Raw genomic sequence first — 22500 nt, forward strand, 5'->3', positions numbered from 1 at the left:
GTACCACAGGAAACCGTTTTGGGCCAGTTCATTAAATATGTTCAAGAGGGAGCTGGATGTGGCCCTTGCGGCTAAAGTGATCAAGAGGTTTGGAGAGAAAGCAGGAGTGGTATACTGAAAGTGCATGATCAGCCATGATCATATTGAGTGGTGTAGGCTCGAAGGGCCAAATAGCCTACTCTTGCATCTATTTTCTATGCTTCTATGAGCTGTCTCGTGGCATTGCTCACAAGTAGCAAAAGATCTAGCCTAGAATTTCTTCTGCTACAGATTAATACGTGACACTTCAATCACAGTAATGTAGCAAATTTACCAAGAAATTATTATGTTTGAGATCTACCAATAGGCCACATGGAAGAAAGAGCATTTGGCCCTTCAAGCCTGCTCTGACATTCATTACGATCATGGCTGATCATCCAACTCAATAGCCTAATCCTGTTTTTCCCCATAAACTTTGATCCCATTTGCCCCAAGTGGTATATCCAGCCACCTCTTGAATAAATTTAATATTTTGGCATCAACTACTTCCTGTAGTAGTGAATTCCACTCTTTGGGTGAAAAAATATCTTCTCACCTCCATCCCAAATGGTCTACCCTGAGCCTTCGGACTGTGACCTCTGGTTTTGGACTCCCCCAACATTGGGAATATCTTCCCAGCATCTACCCTGTCTAGTCCTGCTAGAATTTTATAATTCTCTATGAGATCCTCCCTCATTCATCTAAACTCCAGCAAAAACAATCCTAACCTAGTCAAACTCTCCCCATACATCAATCCCATCATCCCCAGAATCAATCTGGTAAACCTTTGCTGCACTCCCTCGAGAGCAAGAACATCCTTCCTCAGAAAAAGAGGCCAAAACTGCACACATACTCTAGCTGTTGGCCTCACCAAGGCCCCTGTATAATTGCAACAACACATCCTTGCTCCTGTACTTGAAACCTCTCGCAGTGAAGGCCAACATATCATTTGCCTTCTTTACCGCCTGCTGCACCTGCATGCTTACCTTCAGTTACTGGCGCACAAGAACACCCAGGTCCTACTGTACACTCCACTCCCCTAATTTAAAGGTACTCACGTAGTAATCTGACTTATTGTTTTTGCTTCCAAAGTGAATAATCTCACACTTATCCAAATTATACTGCATCTGCCATTGATTAGCCTACTCACCCAACCTGTCCAGATCATTCTGAAGGATCTCTGTATCCTCATCACAGTTCACTCTCCCACCCAACTTGGTATAATCTGCAAACTTTGAGATGTTACATTTTGTTCCCTCATCCAAATCATTTATATTGTGAATAGCTGGGGTCCCAGCACCGATCCCTGTGGCACCCCACTAGTTACTGCCTGCCAATTTGAAAAGTACCCATTAATTCCTACTCTTTGTTTTGTCTCTGCCAACCAGTTATCTATCCATCTCAATACACCTCCCCCAATCCCATGGACTTTAATCTTGCATGATAATCTCTTGTGTGGGACTTTGTCAAGTGCTTTCTGAAAGTCCAAATATACCATATAGACTGGTTCCCCTTTGTCAACTAGTTACATCTTCAAAGAATTCCAACAGATTTGTCTAGCATAATTTGCCCTTCATAAATCCATGCTGTCTAATCCTGCCACTGCTTCCTAAATGCTCTGCTATAAAGTCCTTGATAAGAGGTATGATAACTTTCCCCACTATCGATATTAAGCTTGCTGATCTATAATTCCTTGTTTTCTCTCTACCTCCCTTTTTGAATACTGGAATGACATTCTCTACCCTCCAATCTGCAGGGACTGTTCCAGAGGCTATAGAATCCTGGAAGGTGATCACCAATGCATCCACTCTTTCTAGAGCCACTTCCTTAAGTACTCTAGGATGTAGATTATCAGGCCCTGGAGATTTATCCGCTTCCAATCCCTAATATTTTCTACTAATATTGATCTCCCTCAGTTCTTCCCTCTCAGTAAATCTTGCATTCTCCAAAGTTTCTGACATTTGATTTGTGTTGTCTTTTGCGAAGACAGAACCAAAGTATGTATGCAGTTGCTCGGCCATTTCTTTGTCCCCTATTATACATTCCCCTATTTCTGTCTGTAGTGGACCTATATTTGTCTTCACCAACCTCCTTCTCTTCACGTATCTACAGGAGCTTTTAGTGTCAGTCTTTATGTTTCCTGCAAGCTTACTTTCATACTGTATTTTCCCCTTAATCAAGCCCTTAGTCCTTCTTTGCTAAATTCTAAACTGCTCTCAATCCTCAGACCTATTACTTTTCTTGGCCAATCTGTATGCTTCTTCTTTAGATCGGATAGTCTCTCTGATTTCCTTGGTAAGCCATGGATTGGCCCTCTTACCTTTTGTGCCAGACAGAAATAAACACAAACAATACAAAGAGATCATGAGCTAAGTAGAAGTAAATCAAACAGGAATGGTTTATTCAACATCATAACAGGGGCACAGTCAGCACAAGACTGACCTAACAAGCTCTACCCAGGGTGGAGCTTGTACCCCAGGTCACCTGGCCCACTCTTAGAAGTCCCTCAGAGCAGTGTCCTAGGCCCAACAATCTTCAGCTGCTTCATCATTGAACTTCCCTCTGTCATAACATCAGAAGTGGGGATGTTCGTCAATGATTGCACAATGTTTAGCACCATGCGCATTTCTCAGATACTGAAGCAGTCCATGTTCAAATGCAACAAGATCTGGACAACATCCAGGCTTGGACTAACAAGCGGCACACAACTGACAAGTTACACAAATGCCAGGCAATGACCATCACCAATAAGAGATACTCTAACCACCGCCCCTTGACATTCAATGCTGTAATCATCACTGAATCACTACTGTCAACATCCTTGGAGCTACCATTGACCAGAAACTCAACTGGACTCACCACATAACACAGTGGCTACATGAGCAGGTCAGAGGCTAGGAATACTGCAGCAAGTAACTTACCTCCTGACTTCCCAAACCTATTCACATCTGCAAGGCACAAGTCAGGAGTGTGATGGAATATTCCCCACTTGCCTGGATGGGTGCAGCTCCAACAACACTCAAGAAGCTTGACACCATCCAGGACAAAGCAGCCTGTTTGATTGGCATCGCACCTACAAACATTCAATCCCTCCACCACCAATGCTCATGAGCAACAGCGCTGCACTGCGGCAAAGATCCTTAGACAGCACCTTCCAAACGCACAACCACTTTCATCTAGGACAAGGACAGCAGATAAATGGGATCATCACCACCTGCAAGTTCCCTCCAAGCCACTCAACTTCCTGACTTGGAAATATGTCACCGTTTCTTCACAGTTGCTGAGTCAAAATCGTGGAATTCCCTCCTTAACAGCATTGTGGGTCAATCCACAGCACATGGACTGCAGCGATTCAAGAAGGCAGCTCACCACCACCTTCTCAAGGGCAACTAGGGATGGGCAATAAATGCTGGCCAGCCAGTGACACCTATGTCCCACGAATGAATGAAAAAAAAACTCTCTGACAGGGCACACATCCAGCTACATACATAACATCGCTCCCCTCTTGTTTCAAACATTTCCCAAGAACATGTATACAAATTTACAAAATATTGTAACATATTAAATCAAAAGCTATATACAAAGGAACATGAAACATGGAAGCATGAACGACATTCCACTTAATTTCTGCATTGACATAATCAGTCTTTCTGGGGGATGATGGTTCCTAGACGAACGTCTCCTTGCTCCTTGGCTATTGTTTCTCAAATTCCTGGATGCTCTTGCCACGCATTTATACCTTCCTCTTGAGATTGGTCTCAGTCTTCCATTGGCATTGCCAATGTCTCCTTCTCGGGTGAGAGCATCCCTGCCTCAGGAACGCTTTGCTCGACTGGTTCCTCTAGCTCCACCCAATCCACTTCAGGATCTTGGAGGATATCCAGCTATTAACAAAGTGCAGCGACTGGCTGATCTGCTTTTCTCCTCCAGATCAGCTCATCCTTGGTCTGCACTATATATGACAATTGCCCCATTTGGTTCACCACCATCGCTAGGTCCCAGGTCTCTCCTGGTGTGTAATTCCTGGCCAGCACAGCCTCTCCCTTCTGGAAACTCCTTGACTTGGAATTCCCCTTCCTTTGGGCCATTTGTTCTTCTGGTCCCTTCCTAACACGCACCTCCTCTTCTGGCTGCAGCGGGTCACAAGTGATCTTCAGTTTGCAACTAAATATTAATGACATTGGTGAATACTGGTTCACTGCATGTATTATGATACACTTCTGGAATAGATACAGTTACCTACCAAGGGAACCCTCCCCTTGGGAAGCTTTCAGTGCCTTTTTCAAAATCTGGACAAACTTGTCGCTGGGCTGTCGATCTCATGTGTCGGCCTCCTTGGTGCTCACGATACTCCCCAGATTCCTTCGCCACAAACTGGGACCCATTGTTGCTCACCACTTGTTCAGGATTCACAAATCTAGCAAACAGTTCACCAAGTCGATCTATTGACCCCTTTGAAGACACCAACTTCATGATTCCTACTTCTGGGCACTTGGGGTGGGCATCAACCACCACAAATAGCACTTGCCCTTCCAATGGAACTGTGAAGTCTACGCAGATCCTTTGCCAAGGAGCTTCAGGCCATTCCCACAGGTGAAGGAGTGACAACGGCAGCACCTTTTGCACTAGTGCACATGATTCACAAGAACCTGCCTTCTCCTCAATCTGGAAGTCTACATTCCGCCACCAAAAATAGCTCCAGGCAATCTTCATTCACATCATGGGTGCCCTTGGTGCACTTGTTCCAGCACCGTTCTTTGTAAGAAGAATGGCCATTCTCATCCCCCACAATAGACCTTTTCTGATCTAGCAGCCTTCATAAAGGTGAGGTCCCAGAAGACTGGAGGGTAGCAAATGTGGTACCGCTGTTCAAAAAAGGTAGTAGGGATAACCCTGGAAATTATAGGCCGGTGAGTTTGACATCGGTGGTAGGGAAATTAATGGAAAAAGTACTTAGGGGTAGGATGTATGAGCATTTGGAGTGTTGCGGTCTGATTGGGGATACGCAACATGGCTTTGTTAGAGGGAGGTCTTGCCTTACGAATCTGGTGGAATTCTTTGAGGAGGTGACAAAAATGGTTGACGATGGGTGAGCCGTTGATGTCATCTATATGGATTTCAGTAAGGCGTTTGACAAAGTCCCTCATGGTAGGCTGGTAGAAAAGGTTAAGGCGCATGGGATACAAGGTCAGGTAGCTAGGTGAATCGAGAACTGGCTGGGTAATAGGAGACAGAGGGTAGTTGTGGAGGGGACTTTGTCCGGCTGGAGGCCAGTGACCAGTGGTGTGCCACAGGGCTCAGTACTGGGACCTCTCCTCTTTGTAGTCTACATAAATGACTTGGAAGAGAGCGTAGGTGGTGTGATCAGCAAGTTTGCTGATGACACCAAGATGGCAGGGTTGGCGGGTACCGAAGTGGATTGTGAGGTGATACAACAGGATATAGATAGGTTGGTGCATTGGGCAGACAGGTGGCAGATGGAATTTAATCCTGACAAATGCGAGGTGATGCATTTTGGAAGGAATAATGTAGACAGGAGCTATGTGATTAAAGGTAGACAAATTAGGAGTATAGAAACACAGAGGGACCTGGGAGTGCAGGTTCATAAATCCATGAAGGTTGCGACACAAGTGGAGAATGTTGTCAGGAAGGCTTATGGAATGCTAGCCTTTATAGGAAGGGGTATAGAGTTTAAAAGCTGCCATCTAATGCTTCAGTTGTATAGAACGTTGGTTAGACCGCATTTGGAGTACTGTGTCCAGTTCTGGTCACCTTACTACCGGAAGGACGTGGAGTCTCTGGAAAGGATGCAGAGGAGGTTTACCAGGATGTTGCCTGGCATGGAGGGGCTGGGTTACGAGGAAAGGTTGGAGAAACTGGGACTGTTCTCCTTGGAAAGACAGAGATTGAGGGGGGACATGATAGAGGTATATAAGATACTGAAGGGAATAGACAGAGTCAATAGTGAGAGACTGCTCCCTAGATTGGTTACAAATACAAGAGGACATGATTTAAGGGTGAGGGGGGAGAGGTATAATTTGGATATGAGAGGAAGGTTCTTTACGCAGAGAGTTGTGGGGGTATGGAACGCGCTACCGAGTAGGGTGGTGGAGGCGGGAACGTTGGACTCGTTTAAGGTTCAGTTAGATAGGCACATGAGTGAAACGAGGATGGAGGGTTATGGTAGGGGTTATTGAATAAGGGTTAGAACCTCGGGAGACACCGGAAAGGCAGGCTTGTGATTAACGTTTTTGTCTTTTTATTCCGCAGGTGGAGGTCCACCTCGTTGTCAAGCGAGGGGCACGCACACGGTGGGTCATGCATGGGCTGCTCTTGGAGGTTCCGGGAGTGGCCTAGTACTTCGTGTCGGTGTGTGTGCTTGATCCTGGACCGGTAGACGGGCGCCGCAACAGCTCGGTGACTAGCACTGCTAGCTGTGCAGATACATGGATTTGGGCCTGTGTCTGTGGGAGTTTGTGCATTCTCCCTGTGGATGCGTGGGTTTCCTCCGGGCGCTCCGGTTTCCTCCCACACCCCAAAGATGTGCTCTTAGGCTGACTGGTTTTACCAAATTGACACTATTCTCCCCTGAATCTGGCTAAGTCAGGGGTTCTATTTGTAGATACGCAGGGTAGAATAGGTGTAGGGTGATGCAGCGGCGCGGGCTTGTTGGGCCGAAAGGCCTGTTTCCCGTGCTGGGTTGTTCTTTGTTCTTTGTATAATAGCATCCTTTTTTTTGGTGCCTTGTGTGGAGCTTCCCTCTCGATGGCATGGCCTAGATATTCGATCGAATCTTTAAAGAATTCATATTTTTCTTTCTTCACTTGCAGACTTTGCTTCTGCAGCCTTCTAAGGATCTTTTCAAGGGTGGCACGGTGGTTAGCACAACTGCCTCATAGTGCCAGGGACCCGGGTTCAATTCCCAGCTTGGGTCACTGTCTGCGCAGAGTTTGCACGCTCCCCCCGTGTCTGCATGTGTTTCCTCCAAGTGCTATGGTTTCCTCCCACAGTCTGAAAGACATGTTACTTAGCTGCATTGGCCATGCTAAATTTTCCGTCATGTGCCCGAACAGGCGCCAGAGTGTGGCGACTAGAGGATTTTCACAGTAATTCTATTGCACTGTTAATGTAAGTCTTAATTGTGACTAATAAATAAACTTTTTAATGTTCCTTTTTGGTGGAGCTCATCACCAAAATATCATACACGTAACACTGGACTCCCAGTAGTCCACTTAATACCTGATCAAAAGACACTTATAGCGGAAAAGTCACCAATGAGTTACAATGTCAGGGGTGGTTCCGACACTCATTTGAAGATAAGCCCATGACAGGTCAATCTATGAAATTTTTTTCCTTCCTGCTAATTCACTGAACAGGTCCTCAAGGAGAGGAGATTTGATTTGCACACAGGGCTGGGTTGACGGTGGCCTTGAAGCCCCCACAGATTCTAACCTTACCATCCGTTTACAAAATTGGAACAAATGGGGTGGCCTATTTGTTGGTGGTTACTGGTTCCATTGTCCCCACTTTCTAGTTCTGCCTCCACTTTTGGCCACATGGCACACAGTACTGGACGCACCGTCAGATTTGCTGAACAGGTTTCATGCTTCAACCAAATTTTATTTTCAACCGCTTTCATTTCACCTTGAACATAACCTTATACTGATCTAGGACATCCTGCAAACTCATTCTCGAGTCCACCAGCCTATCCCCTACGCCCAGTAACATCCAAACAAAGCAGGGTAGTCGACCTTGACCATGTACAATAGTAACTTCGCATACTGCTCCCTTAGCTGTACCTTCACCATACACATCCTTTCAGTAGCACTACTTGTCCCGTGTAGGTACATATAGTAACCTTAGCAGACTTCAATGGCAGTGCTTTTAATTTACCTGGTCCCTGGTCAGGGACCAATGACACCATTGCTTCCTATCCACCTCCATCTTAATTGTCTTCCCCTCTTCTCTTGAGTAGGCGCCGCAACCGATCAGCTCCTCCTCGGACAAGATATTTAGTCGAAATTCTGCAGATTTAGGTTCTTCTGCTTCTTTTGCAGATTCAGTTGACTCCCTGTTCCCTTTCTTGCTGGTGGCATGTTCCTTGTACCCTGTCTTCAGGTTTGTCTCTCTCCAACTCCCCTTTTCCTCTTTAAGTTGCACCCTACAATTTTGGGCAATATACCTCACCCACTTACATCTGTGGCATTGGGCTTCACGAGTCTAAAATGTTGATTTGTTGTGGCCAGACTTGCCACATCGGTGGCATTCTGCGGTTGGCACTGTGGACTGCTGCACTTTGGCTAATTTGAGAGCTCAGGCACTGACACTCAACTGTGTTGCTTCACTGGCGGCCAACACTGCTACCAATTTCAAAGGCTACTTTGAAGTCTAAAACCATTTTTGTTCAAAGTTTGCATTGGATAGCTTTGTTATGGAGGTCACAAACTAAACGGTGCCATAAAGCTTCTTGAAGAAACCTAACAAATTTACAATGCTCTGCCAATCATTTTAAAATGGCCACAGACTGTCCTTCCAGCCATACCCTTTTATAAAATCAGAAATGTTCTGCTTTGAGAGGCTGAGGTCCCAACTCCTCACACAAATCTGCACGGGCTTTTTCTGTGAGCTTTTCTGGCTGCACCAGACCTTTTAGCCGCAGAGAATGTCTTATTCTCTTTGTTGCTCAGGAAGGCCGCTACCACAAAATCCTCAACTACCTTATTGGCTTTTAAGTATGAATGAAAACGCTCTGTCGATAATATCCAGCTCTGATTGATCATTGAATGGCCCCGTCTCTCCAAATTGGCCCACCATTTTCTTTCCCTCACTGACTATGCTCTCACTACTTTTTCTGTTGAATGCAGCCAGAGTCCCCTCGCAACTGCTTCCCTCGATGCCCGGGCATGTCTCCTGCGAGATTACCCTTCCACTTCATCAATTCGTGCTGTTTCCAAAATCTTCCTCCCCTCTTCTGAAAAACGGGCAGTAACACGCAGTTGGTGGGCAGAGAATGATACCAACCGACTCCAACAAGATACAAGTAGGCTAGTGGAACGTGCAGACAAGTGGCAGGTATAATACAGAAAAATGTGAGCTGATCCACTTTGGCAAAAGGGACAGGGAGATGGAATGTGGACTTAATGACAGTTTTAATGAGTGACAGAGGAACCTTAGGGTTCCTTCAGTGGTAATGGTCTGGAATGAGCTGCCTAGGAGGGTGGTGGAGGCGGGATGCCTCACATCCTTTAACAAGTACCTGGATGAGTACTAGGCATCTCATAACATTCAAGGCTATGAGCAAAGTGCTGATAGATGGGATTAGGTGGGCATTCAGGTGTGTCAGTGCAGACCTGATGGCACGAAGGGCCTCTTCTGCATGTTCATGCATCTTTGAAGTCAGCAGGAAATTTTGAGACAGCAAAGCATATGGGACCTTGGACTTCATAACTAGAGGTATTGAATACAAAAGCAGGGAAATTATGATCAACTTTCAGAAAGTTCTAGTTAGGCCCAACTGGAGGGCTCCACCTGGTTCTGATCGCCACACTTCAGTAAGGATGAGAGTGTCTTGAGAGGGTGCAAAGGGTATTTACCAGAATGGAGCCAACGATGAGGGATTTCAACTTCAAGGTTAGCGTCGGAAAAGCTGGAATTGTTCTCCTTGAAGCAAAAGAAATTTGACAGAAGTGTACAAGATTATGGACAGGTTTATGCAAGGTTGGAAAAGAAAGACTGTTCCCATAAGTTGATGATACAAGGTCTAAGGGGCACAAATTTAAAGTTTTAAGCAAGAGCTTAAAAGCGGAATGTGAGGCAGAACTTTTTTTATGCAGCAAGTGATAATAACTTGGAACTCACTGTTGCGAGGGTAGTAGAAGTGGAAATGTCCAATGGTTTCAACAGTAAATTGGATAGGTACTTAGGGAAATAAACTTGCAGAGCAATGAAGACAGAGTTGGGTAATGGGACTGAGTGGATTGCTCTAGAGACCTGGCAAGGAATCAATGGCCTGAGCGACTTCCTCCTGTGCTGTAATGGCTCTAGGATTCACTGATGAACAGCATTTAAAAAGAAACAGGAGGAGGGGGGACGTGAAAGAATAGCAAGGAAAGAACTGTGATAATTAAATGACAGAAGAATAAAAGATGACAAAATGGGATATCATGGGAAAATTAAAAGATATACGTGAAATACAGAAAAATAGAACAAAGATGGCAATCCTCCTGTTGGACCAACTGTCAATTTTAAATCTGAGCTTGATAGATTTTTGCTAACCAAGTAACTTTGTTCAGTCGTGGGCTCAAGGGACATAACAACCAACTACTACTTCTACGCTAGCTGTGTTGCAAAAAGGCAAGAAATTGGGGGGATTGGGCAGGGGGGCAGAGAGACAGAGACCCTATTTTAAGTGCCAACTCAATTTCTCCCTCTCTGAAAACACTGGCATAAATATCCCTCATTGCCAGTGACCACTGTCAAACATTGGAATCCTTCTTAATGTCCAAAACTGCTGCAAGTCAATGCTAAGACCTGAAGCCTGCAAAGTGCTTAGAAAGTTGAGATACTGTTCTTAAATATGAACCTATAGGAAACAAAGACAGAAGGGCCCACAGAAGGGGTGGGGGAGAGGGGGAGGGGACAGAAAGGAGAACAGACGTTTGAAAGTGCAAGTGACATGGAGCTCAAGGACTCAACAAAGGGCATAGCATAGATGTTCAGCAAAGTGACCACTGAGTCTGCAAATCTGGTACTCCAGGCTGCAGAGTGCACAAAAGTAATGCTTGGGACCCTAAACAGAAGCTAGTTACTAGGTAGGCATTGCACCACTTCTGCTTACATGGAAGATGATCGGAGAAGGGATGGTGGAAGAGTAAACGGAGGTGTCACAAAAGTGGTGGAGTGGGAGAAGAGGGTGAGAAACAGTCCCTTTGAAATGCTGAGGAAAGGGGGTATGGTTTTTGGTGGTGGGACTGTATTGATGAAGCTGTGGAATAAGAACTGGCGGATGCAGAAGCTAGTCTATTTCCAAGATGAAGACAAGTTTGACACTATCATGATTCTGAGAGGGTGAAGGAGGGAAGACAAAAGCACAGGAAATAAAACAGTCTTGGTCCAAGTTTCTGTCAACCACTGCAGGAGGGATTTCTTGACTGAGGAAAAAGGATATTCTTATGTGCAAAGTATCCTTATCAGCACAGTTATGAAAGAGGCAGGGAAACTGGGGAACTAGAATAAAGTCAATAACAAAACCCGTATTTGTCTGGCAGAAATATATTTCTTTCACAATGCTTCCCCCCCACCACTTCCACCTCCGTAATATCACTTGACTCCACCCAGCTCAGCTTATCTGCCATTGTATAGCACCTATGACATTATATAGCATACCAAGACCCTTCATAGGAGAATTATGATGCAAAATGTGACACCAAGCCACCAAATACTACGTCAGGGTAGATGGTCAAAAACTTTTGCCAAGAAAGATTTAAAAGAGCATTGTAAAGGAGGAACGAGAGACAGGGAGGGAGTTACAAAGATTAAAGTCTAGGCAGCTGAAAGCACTGCTGCTGATGGTGGTGCAATTAAAATTGGGGATTCACAAGATGTCAGGTATCTCAAGAGGATTGTGGAGATTAGAAAAAGGAAATGACATGGAGGTATTTGAAAACAAGGATGAGAATTTTGAAATGAAGGTACTGTTTGAACGGTAACCCATTTAGATCAGTCAGCACAGAGGTGATGGGTTAGCTGGAATAAGCATGGGGTCAGCAGTTTTGGATGACATCAGTTTTACAGTGGTGTGGAACTGGAGGATGGCCAAGAGTGCATTCAAATATTTGTTATAATCCCCATAAAAACAAATAACTCAAAAAAAGAGAATTTCCCAATGGCCAACTCAAAGGATTACAAGACAAGATTTCACATTAACACACTAAAATCAACACAACCTGAACATGACTTAGTAGACAACGAACATACTAAACTACAGAAATGATATTCCTCACTAATTTCTTAACACAACCGAAACTCCATCCCTCAGCAGAGTTTAGAGTCCATAGTGCTTCACAGTGTCAACATGATTTCTTTTCCTTGCCCCACCAGGGTCAATCTTCCAGTGTCTTTTTAAGCAAAGTCCTTTTCGCTCAGTCCTTTAATAAAATCCATAATAAAATGGATTTCCAGTAGCAAGGCACCCTCCAGTGACTCTGTGGTCTTTAACTCTTTACGAACCTCATTTCTTTGAATCGCGAATCTGCTCTCACCAACACTCAGCTTGATGGTTCACTGAATTCGGCCCTTTACTCCGCCTTTGCAGAACAACACATGTTGTGGGTCTTCTTCCCTCAAACCTGTCTGACTCTGTATGTAACAGGTACAGCTGCCTCCTTAGTGCCCATGTGCTAAAAATTGCATCTTACTGTCAATAAGCTTTGACCTGAGCCCATCACCATGACAACCAGGTCACATGGCTTATTTTGGAGAAATTTAATAATAGGTCACATGCGCTTATCTCCAAGCAGATTTAGTAGATCATATGCCCCCTCTCCAAACTATTCAATTTTACCCCAAATTAAAGGAAACAGTTTAAAACCCAAGCCTTATAAAGTCCATTAATCACAACATTCAAATTCAGGGGCCAGAAAGATACGGACAAGGAATTCAGCAGCAGATTGGTTCAGACGGAGCAAAATCAGGCAATGTTACAGAGTTGGAAATAGATAGTTTGCCGTATAGAAAGCAGGGTTGGAAGAAATGGATTCCAGCCAGACATCAGTGGATGGTATATCCCAGAGATACAGAAGTCCAAGAAAGAAAGGGATTATTTCGAAATGGATAGTATAGTGGGGAGATCTCCAGAGAAGATGAGGTCATCAGACCAATACCTGCTCAAATTTCTGCTGCTTACGATCCTGTTCCCCCCAGTCCAACACACCCTCACCACCATTCTTGCTCATCTCTGCTGGGTGCCCACCCCTCAATGTATGTGCGAACTAGGAGCAGCAGTGGACCATTCAGCCCGCTGAGCTGTTCCACCATTCAGTTGGATCATGGCTGATCTGATTGTAACTTCAACTCACATTCCTGCCTACCACTGATAACCTTTCACTCCCTTGTTAAAGTGGAACTAGATAGATTCCTGTTTAAAAGACTCTGCTTCCACCATCTTTGGAGGAAGAGAATTCCATTATTATCGGAATGATGGTGGTTTAGGGAAAGGGGAAGTGCAACGTGACCTTGGTGTCATGGTGGAACAGTCGCTGAATGTTGGCAAGTACAGCAGGCGGTGAGGAAAGCTAATGCCATGCTGGCCTTCATAGCAAGAGGATTTGAGTATAGGAGTAAGGATGTCTTGCTGCTATTAGAAAGAAATCTCACAACACCAGCTTAAAGTCCAAACAGGTTTATTTGTAGCAAAAGCCGCAAGCTATTGGGACAGGCTGTCCCTTCGTCAGGTGGCTGGGAGTTCTGATCAGAACTCTGATCAGAGGTTGCGGGACACAATTGGCTGCCATGTTTCCTATTTTATAATGTTAGCCATATTTCACAAAAGTACTTCATTAGTTGTAGAGTATTTGAGAATCCAGTGGTCATGAAAAACACTAGATAAGTGCAAGCCTTTCTTTGCTTTTTTCAAATAAATCTTTTCACAAGCTTTGTCTACATTGTGTCTGCAAGCTCCTCCCCTTTAAGGAGGACATCCAAAAGCTCAATTCCTTCATTTCTGGTATTGTATTATTTGCCTCACCACTGATGGCAGCGCTTTCAAGTCTTTCTCTCTGCAAATCGCTACCTTGTTTCCCATCTTTAGAACTCTTCCCAAAATTAATCTTTTCAGCCAATCTGTCCATGCTATTTCCCAACCTCTATCCTTCCTGACTTTCACTCTCAGTTGTGAGTTTCTAAAGTGCTTGGCATTTTCTTTATACATTAAAGGCACTACACAAGGTAAATGAAAATATAAATGTGGGAAACATAGGAATTAGTTGACTCTGTAAAAGCAGCAGGACTCTGGGATAGAGTTCCAGAGGCAGGGTCAAGAGAGATAAGGAGCAGCCGCCAAAGGTGCAGCAAAGAGAATGAGAAAGAATGAACAGGTCAGTGCTAGCAAGGTTGTATCAAAGAAGGTAAGGTTGAAGGAGGTTAAAAGTGGGGGTAGGTGAGCAGTAAGACCATAAAGGAATTTGACAGCGGTGACAAAACTTTTAGGTTTTTGATAAGATCCCACATGGCAGACCCATTAAAAATGTAAAAACCCATCGGATCCAGGGGAATGCAGCAAGCTGGATATAAGATTGGCTCAGTCGCAGGAACCAAAGTGCAATTGTTGACAGATGTTTTGCAACTGGAAGCTGATTCCAGTCAAATTACACAGAGCTCAGTACTAGGTCTCCCATTTTTAATGGTATATGTTAATGATTTGTACATAAGTAAAGGAGGAATAATTAAGAAGTTTGCAGACAACTCAAAAATTGACCATGTGGTTACTGGTGTGAAGGACAGCTACATACTTTTGGAAGATATCAATGGGCTCAGCTGATGGGTAGAAAAGTGGCAAATGGAACTCAACCCTGAAATATGTGAGGTGATGCATTTAGGAGGTTAACAAGGCAAAGGAATGACAATAAATGGGAAGAATTGGAGAGGTATAGAGGTAGTGAGGGACCTTGGACTGAACTTCCATAGAATATAAAAGCAACGAGGTTATTCTGGAACTATATAAAACATTAGTTAGGCCACAACTCAAGTGCCATTTGCAATTCCGATTACTTTATGACAGGAAGGATGTATTTGCATTACAGACGGTAGTGGAGATTTATGAGAATGTTCCCAGGACTGGAAAATTGCAGCTATGAGGAAAGATTGGGCAGGCTGGGCTTGTCCCTTTGGAGTAGAGTAGGCTTAGAGGAGATTTGATTATGGTGTACAAAACTGTAAGGGACCTGAACAGAATGGATAAAAAGGCCCTATTTCCCTTTTAACACAAAAGTCAATGACAAGGGGGCATAAATTTAAAGTAATTGATAGAAGAAATAGAGAAAACATTGTTTCACCCAGAAGGTTGTTGGGGTCTGGAGCTCACTGCCTGAACAGAGTGGTAGAGGCATAAACCAAAAGTGGTCATTCAGCCCATCGAGTCTGCCCTGTCATTCACTGAGATCAAAACTGATCGGATATGATAATCCTCAACTCCACTTTCCCACCGTATTCCCATAACCCTTGGTTCCCACACTGATTAAAAACTCATTTCTCATTTAAAAGGTGTCTGGATATGCACCTGAAGTGCTGTGACCAAATGCTGGAAAGCAGGATTAGGCTGGGTGGCTTGTTTGTTTAACTGGCACAAACTTGATGGACTAAGTGGCCTCCTTCTGTGCTTTAATCTTCCTACAATTCTCTGACACACGGGGCATTGAGAGTTGATGGCACCCAATCAAGGAATCTGATGTCAGCATGGAGATTTGAGTTGGTTTATTCTGAATTTTATCATATAATGCAAATATTACAGAAATACATTGTGGGCCCAGTCCCCTCTCCACCCCGGCTCTGCTCAAGCATAACTTCATTTTATTCTTACTTTTCGATCCCTGGTTTTGATGGAATTCTGATACTTGGTATGCTAGTTCGATGATCACACATAACGTAAAGGGAAACATAAATAACAGTGCAGCATACCAATGGACAGACGCCTTCATATCTCTGCAATGTATCATTTAAGAAAACCCCATGCATTTGTAGAAAGCCCAAAAAAGGAAAACAACCTACATAAACCATTCATCTCATTAAAATTGTATTGAAACAACATTATTCTGGCATAAATATCTATGTCAACCTGTAGGTTGAACATGAATTATTTCATTTGTTTTCAGCTTCTTTAGGGTTACAGCAATATCAAATTTAGGTTGGTGTGGATTATAAAATTTAGTTCAACTTAAAGGCACTTGTGCCTAGTTTAAAACAGTAGAAACAATTGTTTACCAAATGCAGAGCAGAAAATCGACAAGTTCAAACTATGGCATTTAGCGCTGGCATGTTGCTGGAATTGGAAGCACAGCTATCTGGAGAAGTTGTATAGGATTGGAACTAAAGACGTACATACAGCAAGCAGTGAAGTTTCAAATCTGATATTTGTTAAAAAACTCATTTTAATACACAGCAGGATGCTAAGAAAAGTCAAAATAACAGATATAGATTATACTTAAAAGCTCTTCATTACAGCAGGATGCACTTAAATGACAATTTAATTATGTTCCCATCGGCTTATCTAAGCAGTAATCCTTTTATTTAAAAAAAAAGGGTCATCTGTGGACCCTATCCGACCAAAGGTACCTAAAACTCAAGATATTTAATAAATGTACTGGAAAAAAGTCATTCTGAAGGTTTGCAAAAATACCTTTATAAACCATGGATGCAACTGGTAATTTAACTGTGCAACAATTTAAAATACCAAATCTTCACATATACAATTTGACTATTTGGTTAGTGCACATATTGTTCTCAAATACAGAGACACAAAAATAGTATGCATCTGCACTGAAATGGTGCTGTTTATTGCCTACACTTTCCTTAGTGAATTCAGCTGTCCATTCATTATGTCATTGGAGCAGAACCTCATGATGTCACTGCAAAGGAAATTTCTAGGTAAAATGTCTATTCCCAGGTTGCTTCTTACCAGCTGCGTTAAAACATAAAACACGAGAGCACAGAATGACAGAATGGCACTATAAAGTGCAATAGTATAATCATTTATGACATCTGTAGTTTCCTTTTAACAAGCCATGAGTCAGCCCAAATGAAATTTTTGTTTCATATACCATCCATCCATCTGGCCTCCCTCAGCAAGACTGCTCAATTGCTACTGGACTGTAGCATGTGGATCATGTTTACTGCGAACTGGTTGAGTCTGCCAAACTCATTTGGCTTAACAGTTGTCTAATAGCAGACACTTTATCAGATCCTTTGTGGATGGATTTGAGCCAGGTCCCAGATGTAAAAAGATTATATTCTAACTGAGTGAGTTGCCCTATCCATTTGATTAAATACCCATTTGCACAAAGGAAATATTTTAATTTACTAGTGCAATGTAATCCAAGTTAAGAACGTCTTCCTTTGGAACAGGTCAGTGATATTTGAAATCCAATTGTTGATTTTATCTTCCACATATAATAGAATCCATTCTGAAATGACTGGCATGGAGTTTTATAATCAGCATATTTGTGCTATAGGTGCAAATATCAATTCTGCAACAAGAACCAATGAGAATGTGTTTTCCAAATAGAATGCACACTTTCCAGTTCTCTAACAATTCCTTTTTTTTGGATGTCTACCAAATATAGGGAACAGTTATGGGAAAAGCAGGAGGTCTTCATTCTCCTCCCAAGACTGAAAATTGTAATTTGAGCTTGTATGATTTGCTGCATGTTAAAATACACGAGTAGGCCACCAAGAATTTTATCATAAACTAGCAAACATCCTTAGAGGGATTCAAGTTAAAATATTCCATCTATTCCATATTGAAATATCATCCCTCTTCTCTGTTCCAGATAACATGACCTTCACATTGCTTCATGTATGTCACGCATGAAGTATCTGTTCAGCATTATCAGCACCAACTCACTCAATATTTACTTGATGTTGACATTCATTTCATTATAGTGACTAATTTTAAAGAGCTTTTAAATATGATATCATCTGTTTTCTTTCTGCTTTTTTAGTGACCAGCTTCATTTTGTATCAGATTTTAAATAAAAGGATATATGAATCAAAAATCCAATGCATGTATTTACTCCAGATCTCAAACTTCATGACTGACAGGAAGAAGCACCACACGCAGTTGGAACTGCACCATTATATCATACATGCATTAATTTGCACCTCACCCAATTCCATCCTTCAAAACCACTGAGACTGTCAACATAAAGCCAGCTCATGTCATATTCACATCACTATGCAAAATATCAATACTCTAAGTCACTTATAATGTATTGATTCATTCTCACATTAAGAAAACAAAATATAATTTTCTAAACTAAAGGCTGCGCACTGTATCCACAGCAACATTTCTTAGAGGCACCAGGTTTTATATGGGGTTCTCTGTAACAACACACACGTCGTGCTATCGCTAAGGTGACAATTACTTGACAAAACAAAGAGAAAAATAATAATACATGGAAAGGACAGTGTTGCAGCCCATTAAAGTGGGGACGATTTCCCCTACATAGAATTCTATTGATCTCTGCAGTCTGCAGCAGATGAAATAAGTGTGGTCAGGGAAGGGATGATGGATGCTCCTGCCAATAGCACTGAACAAACCTGTTAGCTAATTGCCACCAAAGACAATTATCCCAGCATTGTTTCATAATGGAAACACATTACAAAACTCTAATATACACACAGGGAAATTTGATGATTTGACTGCGGAGCCATGTGCATTGAATTTCATTGCCAAAGGCCAGCCAGGTCGCTGCTGTGAAGGGGAAGAGTGTGTCAGAATACAAGTCACTCTAGCCTGCAGCCTTTTCTAGCATTTCCAGAGAGATATTAAAAGGAGCTTAATTCTTTTAGCAAACAGCAAATAGTTTAATGTGATATGGCAATTTCATTGCCTATCATCCCACCGTGGCATTTTTGGAAATTAATTCTAAGCAGATCAAAACTTAAACTTGGACCATTATTATAAAGGAGAGAATTTAGTTTAAGAGGCAAAGCAATAAATGTAGATAATATTTTACTTTTTAACAAAATGTATATTTTACAATGGTCAATTTTAAGAAACAGCTTTAATTTGTACCAAATTACATATTGCCTTGCTAACGCATCACAAATATTTTCAAAAACCTTGTTTTTCAATTAAGTAACTGATGTTTCATTTAAACTTGTGTTTTAATAACAACATTTAAAAAAAAACACTTCAAGTGCCAGGGTAGATTCTGCTCGGCATCAGCTGTAAGGTTACCTGCCTCCGTCCGTGCTGACTACTATTTTGACAAGTATGGGATAGCAGTAGGTCCAAAGCAATCAGAAGGTTGACTTTGACAAATGGCGGAGCTGCGGCGAAGTTGAAAATAACACACATCCACTTTAATCTCTCTCTTGATTAAATCGAAACCATACGATTCTGACATCATGTGATTTGCTCAAAAAGCATCACTGCAGGTTACCTCAGAAGATATGCCCATTGAAATTATATTAAATTTGGATGGGGAGGGCAAGGGAGGGTGGTGGAGACAGGGTGTTTAATTCATTCAGATGAACCTTTCACACCATTACCACACCACTAATCTTAAATTTACCAAGGCAATTTTAGATAAAAATCTATGACCACCACGCAAACTGTTTTGCACTATTGAACAATATCTAAGCATATCCTGTCCTTTACTATTAAAATGATGAACAGAGTTTATGCAGGGAATGCAGTCCAGTGCTTCATATTCATACTCCCATTGTCAAGCAGGAAAGGTAAACATTACACAGTGATAAAAAAGGCAGAATATGAAATTCTCTTTTTACACGAGACTAGGCAAATATTTATGGGGCAGTTGACAAACTCCTGCCCAGTAAAAGAGCCAGCACTGAGAGCAATTACCCTGATATTCATGACTCACTTTGAATATCACATTGAATATTACTCATAAATCTTTTACGAGCATGTCCCCAGAGCTCACTTAACAGCCAGTTTTAATCATGCAGTTGACACAGGGAAAATAACAAAATGTATTTTTTCAGCAGCAAATTAATTTAAGCTCGCATCTCTTGTAACGCCTAGCCCTCACGTTTTTCTTTCCCCCTCCTCTTCTCGGACACCAAGGACTGCACAATGCTTCGCTTGCATTAGGATGTAGTGGCCCTTGCTGGCTTTTCTTAGCAGGTATGTTGCCTGCTGTAAGTTAGGTTGGAACATGCCAGTGTGTGCACCATTTTGATTTTTAACCTAAGGCAATTCCCTTGAGCTATTTGATCACCTTTGGCGTACGGACAAGTTGCAGCTATTGTTTCTATGAAAAGAAACAATGCCTGGAAATTGGGAAAACCACAATTTAAAATGGATTTTTCCAGATAAAATGAAGTAAATTTATTAGCGGCTGGTCACCTTAATGGTCACTAACTAGCTGCTACCTTCTACTTCATTAGGACATGCTGTACATTTGATCCTTATTAACCCTTTGGAAACTGTATTCTGCACCTCTACCAAAATAACATGATCAAGATATGCAAAAAGTATTATGAAATTTGAGCATCCGATTACTTCTGTTTTCTAAATGATATAGAAGTTATTTTTGCAACTATAGCATATAACTCTATATTGAAAACCTGTAAGTTGTTCAAGTAGTTAAAACAGTTAACCATATTATTCAACCTTGACACGAGAGTGATAAGAGTTACTTACGTGTGACCTGGTCATGGTCCTGCAGGAATTTTTCAAGCACAATTCTAGCCATCAGTGAAGGAGCTAGGTCCATCTTTATGCAAAAAAAGGACAAAAAAGATGTGTTAAATGAATTTAAAAATGCAGAATTTGCAAACAGGTTTTAAGCACATACTGTAACCTATTAGAATATATTAATTAACAGATCTTATTAACCTATACAGTGCTCTGCATTTTGAGCTTTATCCTTGGGTACTCTTGAATTCCCCAAGTACTGAGGAAATGTGTTGCACAGAGCTGCTTATTTCAGTAACCCGCATCAGAGTTGACACATGAAAAATGGTGAAATTACCAAAGGTAGCCCAGACTGAATAAGGACTACCTTATTAGTTCAGGTACTTGCATCTCCTTAATTTTCAGATTAATTATGTGTCCATCTTCCTTAGAAGCAAACTCTGACACCAGATAAGATAGTCAGAACAGAAATATCGAATTTTAAAAAAATCTTGCTAAAAATAATCGGGTAAAATGAACTGGATGTGTAATTTTATCACCCCACAGCTAAAAGTAACCAAACAAAATATTCAGTTTTTGCAATTTTTTTTATACATACACCTAACAAAATGTGTTCTTAATCTCTGTGCCAAGTGTTCATTAAAATTAAGCAAAAACTTTTAGTTCCCATTTGTCTTTTCAGCATTGATGGCACTTAATGAAAGAGCAAAATAACATATAAAGGAACTGTTGAGGTTTCTCATCAAATTTCATGGTTTTCAGTAACTGAAACAATACTGACTCATAAAAAGGGCTCCACTATATCAATTAACTGTCAAGTGACATGCAAGTACCTTATTTAAATGATAAGTAGCATATAAAAATGACAATCAAATGGCTTAGAAGTAGCAATCTAGAGGCTAAATGTTTTCTATTCAGTATCTCATACTTTCCCCTGAAATAATGGGAAAAAAATTAAAATCCCGCTTGGCTTCATTTTGTTTTTCTAAACTCTGCATCATTTGCCAGTCTGAGGTAAACTCCCTTTTGCACATTAGCTGAATTGTCAGGGTTTCCAGGCTGTTCATAGACCATTAAAGTCTCATAGTAACTGAAAGGCAATTGTTCATTTGCTGACTGCAGCAATGCACAAGAGACCTTAGATGTGAGTGAAACCATCCCTCCTTTCTGGTGTAACATCGAGAAGCGCTGCTGCTGCAACATTTGATGCCCGCAACAGTTACTCAGTGCATCAAGCCAATTTTAATTCAAATAATCATTTGCTCTCCACATTTTTATCAATCAATTATTATGCAAAAAAAGAAAACTCTGCAGCATGTCATGACGTACCCAGATTCCAATTGTTAACATTGCAGTATTGCAATAACATAGCATTACAAAGCAAAAGCTAACAAAGCATATATTGTGAAATTATGGTGGATCAACATAGTAGCTCATTTATCATGTTCATGTTGTCAGTGTGATTAAATTATTGATTTCCATATACATTCTGCATCCTTCACCGTATTAAAATAGTTTATGGTATTTCAAAACTTCAAAACATTTCATTATTAATAAAGGTGTTGTCCATTAGTGAAACAGGAACAACATTCTTCATAGATTACCCAGGTCTGGAACCCATTTTTACAGCTAACTCATTTAAGAAGCATATAATTTGTTTTAAAATTATACTTCAATATTTTTCAGGACTTTTAATACAATACAGGCTCAGAGTGATTTAAATTATAATTTCACAGATAAAACAACGTTTGTGACAGCTGATGCACTGTGCTGTATAAATTATTATATTAACAATATATGGAGCATCAATATCCACCTTACCAATATTTACTTAAAAATAGCTTTGCAAGTATTTACAATGCTACATCACAATTATTGTTATTCAGGATTGCCACGTAAATAGAAGGTTTTACCTTACTATTTAATTCTGTGATTCTACAAACACAGCACCTATTTAGCAATTTGATGGTATGGTTTCCCAAAATATGTAGCAAAGTGTCCATTCACGTAAGTTTGTTTCATATCAAATTGGAAGGCAAACCTAAGGAAATGACAGCTTAAAAAAACTACCATGCATTTGTATTTATTTTATATTGTACCAGTAA

General features: G+C 41.6%; 1 protein-coding gene across 3 annotated transcripts in view; it reads right to left on the reverse strand.

Moving 5' to 3' along the window:
- The window catches only part of cdin1 (CDAN1 interacting nuclease 1), a 134366-nt gene that overhangs the window by 75733 nt on the left and 36133 nt on the right, over nucleotides 1-22500 (reverse strand). For all 3 annotated transcript variants that reach the window (XM_080203159.1, XM_080203161.1, XM_080203160.1), the window contains one exon: nucleotides 20402-20474. In XM_080203159.1, the coding sequence (XP_080059285.1) occupies nucleotides 20402-20474 (73 nt within the window). The remainder of the gene's footprint in view (nucleotides 1-20401; nucleotides 20475-22500) is intronic.

The sequence above is a fragment of the Carcharhinus amblyrhynchos genome, chromosome 14 (assembly GCF_965287045.1).
Source record: "Carcharhinus amblyrhynchos chromosome 14, sCarAmb.v2.hapA, whole genome shotgun sequence".
NCBI classification, from domain to species: Eukaryota; Metazoa; Chordata; class Chondrichthyes; order Carcharhiniformes; family Carcharhinidae; genus Carcharhinus; species Carcharhinus amblyrhynchos.